The sequence below is a fragment of the Palaemon carinicauda genome, chromosome 6 (assembly GCF_036898095.1).
Source record: "Palaemon carinicauda isolate YSFRI2023 chromosome 6, ASM3689809v2, whole genome shotgun sequence".
NCBI classification, from domain to species: domain Eukaryota; kingdom Metazoa; phylum Arthropoda; class Malacostraca; order Decapoda; family Palaemonidae; genus Palaemon; species Palaemon carinicauda.
In genome coordinates this window covers 19,603,581-19,611,080 of record NC_090730.1, presented here as the reverse complement: position 1 = coordinate 19,611,080, position 7,500 = coordinate 19,603,581, and the positions used below count along the sequence as shown (strand labels likewise).

The 7,500-nt window shown below is 35.1% G+C and overlaps 1 protein-coding gene across 1 annotated transcript in view; it reads left to right on the top strand.

The window, feature by feature from the left end:
* The window catches only part of LOC137642901 (RIB43A-like with coiled-coils protein 1), a 32,418-nt gene that overhangs the window by 14,180 nt on the left and 10,738 nt on the right, over window positions 1-7,500 (top strand). The window contains 2 exon segments of the mRNA XM_068375767.1: window positions 1-17; window positions 5,474-5,588. The exon segment at window positions 1-17 is cut by the window's left edge and continues 109 nt beyond it. Of these exon segments, the coding sequence (XP_068231868.1) occupies window positions 1-17; window positions 5,474-5,588 (132 nt within the window).

Here is a 7,500-nt window from a genome sequence, read left to right as displayed (position 1 = left end):
CAGAGGGAAAAGGACAGGTAATGAAAACCGAGTATTTCAAAACTTTTAAGGAAAGATCTAATTGGTTACGTTTCAGTAAACTTTTAGAATACTTTTTTCCTTTTAGTTTTTTGCAAGAGGGAAAAATCCGAGACCATTGATGATTTAAACTCCCTTCTGCGTTTTTCGTGTTTATCTTGTACTTTCTTTTTTGATGAAAATGGAGAAATGTTTAGGCATCTCTCTCTCTCTCTCTCTCTCTCTCTCTCTCTCACACACTGAAATATTCTCTCTCCTCACACACACCGAAATACTCTCTCTCTCTCTCTCTCTCTCTCTCTCTCTCTCACACACACTGAAATATTCTCTCTCCACACACACCGAAATACTCTCTCTGTCTCTCTCTCTCGAACTTGTAAAACTGTTTTGGCATCTCTCTCTCTCTCTCTCTCTCTCTCTCTCTCTCTCACACACACACACACACACTGAAATATTCTCTCTCCACACACACACCGAAATACTCTCTCTGTCTCTCTCTCTCTCGAACTTGTAAAAATGTTTAGGCATCTCTCTCTCTCTCTCTCTCTCTCTCTCTCTCTCTCTCTCACACACACACACACAAACACACACTGAAATATTCTCTCTCCACACACACACCGAAATACTCTCTCTGTCTCCCTCTCTCGAACATGTAAAAATGTTTAGGCATCTCTCTCTCTCTCTCTCTCTCTCTCTCTCTCTCTCTCACACACACATACACACACACACACACACACACACTGAAATATTCTCTCTCCACACACACACCGAAATACTCTCTCTGTCTCCCTCTCTCGAACATGTAAAAATGTTTAGGCATCTCTCTCTCTCTCTCTCTCTCTCTCTCTCTCTCTCTCTCTCTCTTTTAACGAACTTGGCAAATGTTTAGGCATCTCTCTCTCTCTCTCTCTCTCTCTCTCTCTCTCTCTCTCTCTCTGTGTTAACGAACTTGGCAAATGTTTAGGCATCTCTCTCTCTCTTTTCCCTTTGCAGAATGAAAATATATTTTTCAGTCTTCTTTTTTTACCACGCAAATGCAAACCCTCACTGAGTAAGCTTTTCAGTAAAATTTGCCATTCAGTTTGCATGTCCAAATGCTGCTAATATATTTTTTGCAGAGCATTCCTTTCCACGAAGCAGGGAAAAAATATATGCCAATTTATACAGTTTAAAATTCACTCTCTGCTTGTTTGCGTCTTCTTGCAAGATTTAGTGTTTAGTTGCTATTGCAATTCGCGTAAAATAAGATTATTATCGAAATAACTTAAAACGTTATGCCACTTACTCATTGATCATTTTAAAATAGAAATTTGGTGACGATGAATTTTCTTTTATTTTCCTATATTTTCAAATTACTTAAAACGATAAGCCATGTATCCAATGCTCCTTTTAAACTAGAAATTTTGTGATAATTATTTTTTCTTAATGGATCAAGCAGCGCAATATTAAACCTGGTTTCAGAATAATGGTTAAAAGGAGTTTTATAACAACAAAATAAGAAATTAAATCATACCTTAAACCTGGTGGGTTGTAACACTACGCTGCAAATCAAGAGACGAAAATACTAGAGTTTGAATATTAAAAGACTTAAATCTAAATGCGTGTTTTCATAAAAAAAAAAAAAAAAAAAAAATATTGTTATACTCATTTTTCAAACCCGGTAGAAGGGATTTCCATCAGGAACAAATGTAAAATATATGGACATATATGATATGACAATGAAACAATACCCAACAGATTTTGTAGATTTGAGAACAAAGACCTCAGAAGAGTCTTGGGAGTTAAATGGCAGGACAGGATTAGAAATGAAACTATAAGAGAGGTTACTCGAGTGCCATATGTGGATGAGGTTATGGTGAGGGGTAGATGGAGAGGATTTGCGCATGCTCTTTACACTCCCCAAGAGATTAGTTCACCAAAGTTTCAACTGGGCTCCACAAGGCACTACAAGAGTTGGAAGACCCTGGCCTACATGGCTGAGGACTATGAAGCGTGAAGTAGATGACGAATGGAGACGTATTAGTTTAAAAGCTCAAGATAGAGACGACTGGCGAAATATAACCGAGGCTCTTGTGATCGGCCAAGAGTAGGTTGTGAGTCAAAGGCGAGATGAATACAATTGAGTAACTTTATTACGACAAATCGAGTATATATACACACTAGGTCCCGGTAAGAAGGTCACAAAATAGACATGCTATTTCTTGTCAAACCGGCAACCGGTTCTATTAACAGTTAACAATGAAGTAGGCAGACAGGTTAATACAAATTGCGGTCAGTGCGAGGGGGAGAGCGAAGATACAAAGGATAATATATACAAAAAAGAGAAATGTCGTTACTATGTTCGCTCGTGTGACACACGGGTGGTACACCCTTTACGTCAATAGGCGTGGGAGGAGATGACGATGATAATGATAATGATATATTATTATTGAAATCATCTTGAAGATTAGGCTATAAATTTTCGTAAACTGGATTATGACAAAAAAAAATATATTTCAATTTGGACTATTCACGGATATACCTGATCCCAAATACATTGTTGTGAACCGAAATTCATATGCATTAGTGAAAAGCGAGTGATTTGATAAGATATTAAGTCCTAAATTCCTGAAAATAACAAAGATGTAAATTATCCTCCCCTCACGCTCAGTTTTCCTGATTCCAGCCAATGCTGGTACCCAGTTACTGCTGGTTAGACTAGTGGGCGTTAGACAGGCATCGAACACGTTCCAAGAATATTTCGAAAAAATTCAAACACTAACGGCATGTAATCATAGTTCTATGGTTAAGCTATAATATATTTTTCCATAAATATATAATCAATAAAGGAAATGCATAACTTACAATTTCTCAACAAATACCTAAAAATACAGTTTCTATTATTATCATTATTATTATTATTATTATTATTATTATTATTATTATTACTAGCCAAGCTACAGCCCTAGTTGGAAAAGCAAGATGCTATAAGCCCAAGGGCTCCAATAGGGAAAAATAGCCCAGTGAGGAAAGGAAATACGGAAATAAATAAATTATGAGAATAAATTAACAATATATCATTCTAAAAAAAGTAGCAGCGTCAAAACAGGTATGTCCTATATAAACTATTAACAACGTCAAAAACGGATATGTCATATATAAACTATAAAAAGACTCATGTCAGCCTGGTCAACATAAAAACATTTGCTCCTATAGCCCTAAGCTGCGATCCACCATAGTTAATTGAGAATTATTTTTTTCTCTATCTCTCTATTATTACAAATACTTCAAGACATCAAAGTTAATTCTTAGAGTGTGATCATAAACACAAGAGAACTAGTTTTCAAACATTCATGATATCATTTATCGAAAGAAATCAAGTTTTTAACTTCTTGTGAATTTAAGACTTTTTATCTTTCGAGCATTTGTTACGAGAAATAGCAATCTAGAAATACACTGTCTATTCTCATTAGAGTTAATTAATTGTATAGAATGTCCTCAACTTACGAACATATAACTCTGACCATCCTTTACATTCAGATCTCCCTGGACAATTCCATCCTGTTCGTATTACGGCAGGCAGTTAATTCTAATAGTCAAGCTTTCTGCATCATGGGGCTCAATACTACACAGTATTCTAGAAGTTTTATTCCAGCTGTTACCAAGTTGTGGAATGGTCTTCCTAATCGGGTAGTTGAATCAGTAGAACTTCAAAAGTTCAAAGTAGGAGCAAATGTTTTTATGTTGACCAGGCTGACATGAGTCTTTTTATTGTTTATATATGACATATCTGTTTTTGACATTGTTAATAGTTTATATAGGACATATCTGTTTTGACGCTGCTACTGTTAGTAGAATGATATATTGTTAATTTATTCTAATCATTTATTTTATTTCCTTATTTCCTTTCCTCACTGGGCTATTTTTCCCTGGTGGAGCCCTTGGGCTTGTAGCATCTTGCTTTTCCAACCAGGGTTGTGGCTTGGCTAGTAATAATAATAATAGTAATAATAATTATGAACATTCGGAGATACAAAGACTAGTCCAAATGAAATCATAAATCTCAGATATTAAAGGTTTAAAGGTCGCTCATGTATGGCTGAGGCAAGGGACAGTGACATTGCCCTATCAATCAGGAAAATGCCCTAGAGACTGACCATATATACATATGATTAGCTCCCGAGTTCCTCTCCACCCAAGCAAGGACTAAGGAGAGCCAGGCAATGGCTACTGATGACTCAGTAGATAGACCTATAGGCTCCCCTAAACCCCCCATCCTTAGCTCATAAAGTTAACGAGTTTGAGCGGGACTCGAACCCCAGTCTGGCGTTCACCAGTCAGGGACGTTACCACATCGGCCACCGCAACCCTAAAAGTTCTTATATTGTAATAAGATGAAGGAATACAGTCATCTGTTGAAGTTTCATTTGGGAAGAAAACCATTTAAAATGAAAAGCATCATTAACCATATATTTCGAATAAATGTAACATTGAAATAAAAGGCTAGGCAATTAATGGATGCCTAACTCGGCCACGACCAAACAACCTGCAACAAGATCTGATTGGTTGACATTTCGAGGAAATCAATCAACACCGACTGTAACTCTTGCCATTCCATGTAATTGAAATGCGAAGAGTAATCAATCAAACTGAGCAAAGTAGACGAACGCCGAAATGCGTATGAATGATTTTAACTTACTAATAACTAATAAAGAACTTGATGAAAAGTTTTATATAAACAGCCTAGGCTTGTTTCTTTATTAGTTTGTTCTAATTTCTAGAAATGCATCTAAACGCAAGGTTAAACGATAATTTTCTAAAAACACGGGATTATTTTACATCATTTATAACCTAATAGAAGCTAACAATCATTTTATGGAAATATTAATCCCTCATTTTGATACCTTTAACGTGGTGAAAGGATTTGTGCATCACCATAATCAGCAAAGCTGTACTAGTCAGGTCCACCCATACTAGATTGGTTTGCTGTGAACGGACAAACAAAAGTATCCCACCATCACCAATATGCATTGGCCAGCATGGTGATGAAAAATGGCCAAACCCTAGACATGACTAAGAACATGTCTGAGGCCTTTTTCCTACAATGGACTAGAAACGGCTGCCTGGCAAGCCCATCCCTCCAACTGTGGTGCCCAACCACAGAAATATCCTCCTCAGTAAACAGCTTAAACACACAGTGCCAGGCTGAGATCGATCTGCTGCCATGCAAATGCTAGGCGAACATGTTACCACTGTACTAGCCACGAGCGTATAATATATATATATATATATATATATATCTATATATATATATATATATATATGTGTGTGTGTGTGTGTGTGTGTTGTGTGCATGCTTGTTTATCAGACATCTCCAAACAAACTAACAAGAGACAACATCATTTGATTGAAGTGTATTCAGGTTGTAAATTGAAACAATAACACCTGTGAAACACTGATTGATTTTTTATTGCAGGTTGCAGGAGCTACAGCAGATGGACGTTGCGGAAAAATCCAGGCAACTGGCCAAAGCGGATGAAGAATGTAGGAAAGCTTTGGAGATGGCTCATTTGCAGTATAACAGGCTCCTGGTAGGTCATGCATGAATAATAATAATAATAATAATAATAATAATAATAATAATAATAATAATAATAATAATAATAATAATAATAATAATAATAATAACAAGAATGATCAAAATAATAATAATACAAATTTTGTTACTAAGAAATATTAATATCATTACAATGATAATGATATTGATGATAATGATTAGTAGGTAATGCATGAAAAATAATAACAATAATAATAATATTAATAATAATAGAAATGATGTTACTAAGAAATACTGATATCATTATGATGATGATAATGATATTGATGATAATAATTGGTAGGCAATGTATGAAAAAAAAAAACATTATTACACTTTTACACTTTACACTTTATTTATTCTTATGTACATTCATACAGTAAGAAGCCAATATGGATTTTTCCCTGCTATGGCATATATAATTAAAAGTAACATTTTGACATTATTAAAATAACACTTGATAAAAGGACTACACTACTTATCTCAAAATAGACTTTGCAATAAATACTTGAAGTTATTTACTATTTGAAGTACCAACCACAAATATAAACATTAAAGCAGAGAAACAAACATGGCTAACGTGCAGAATCATATTAAAACAATTCACCACTTGAGGATTTCATTTACTAATCACAAAATTAAAGCGATTCTTGAATCTTGACTCAATACATATAACTAAATAACAAGTTTGAAAATGAGGCTGAAAACACACAAAGTTAATTCTATCACCGAACAAATACTAATAGGTAGACAAAGCCAAACGCTTATACCTAACTTTGAGAGAATAGTCCGTCTGGGGTTCTAGAAGATCATCGGGCAGCTCGTTTAAGAGCTTACAACTCTGAAAAATGACAAACCTCTTTTCCACTTCCAAACGAACTGCCGGAAGATTTATTCTTTTACCTCTTGTTCTGTATGTGTGTGTGGGCAACAAAGGCATGTAATGTTTTTCGAATAATTCAGTATTCCTATACAGAACTAGGTGCAGAAATTTTAATACATGGTACTTATATAGGTCATTAAATTTAAGCAATGCTAACGTCTTATACATATCATTTACAGGCAATAAAGGAATATTATTTTCGTCGCGCTGAACCCTCAGAATGCACCGAAGGATGTTATTCATCATCACCTTAATACTGCTCAAGTTGGCTTCAGAAATTCCCCCCAGATTAAGATATTTTGGGTTATGATAGGGTAGACTAGTGATTGGTAAATTGTTAGTAACGTTCTCTGCGGCACTAGAGATGATAGGGAGTAAAAAACACCATGCATTTTACTTATTTTCCTATTTATTTCACTTGCTTGAAGAGCAAAACTTAGCCTATTATCAATAGTTACTCCTAAATATTTTATACTTGAGACCCACTCTAACTTTCTTTCATTAAAATATATATCAGGGAGATTGTTAATAGGTCTTGGCGTAACCATCATTAATTTTGTTTTATTTACATTTGCTACTAATTTATTATTCCGAAGCCACTCTGAAAGATCGGCGATGAATGTTTCTACCTTTTCAATACATAAATCAAACGAACTGTCGGTGACGTAAAATACAGCATCATCCGCAAACAAAATCTTTTTAGCGCTTCCGACTTTCACTATATCATTTATGAAAATGTTAAATAATAATGGTCCCAAAACAGATCCCTGAGGAACTCCAAATTCAATTGGTCTAATGCTAGACTTATAGTCGCCAATGTTTACATACTGCTTTCTATCGGACAAATACGATGACAAAAACAAATTTGTAACCCCTCTAAATCCATAAATTGATAACTTTTCACAAAGCAGTGTCCTATTTATGCTGTCAAAAGCCTTACTCAGATCGAGAAATAAGGCAACTGTATAGGACTTCTCATGATAAGTTTGTAATAAGTCGCTAGTCAGTCTAAAAATAGCCAGCG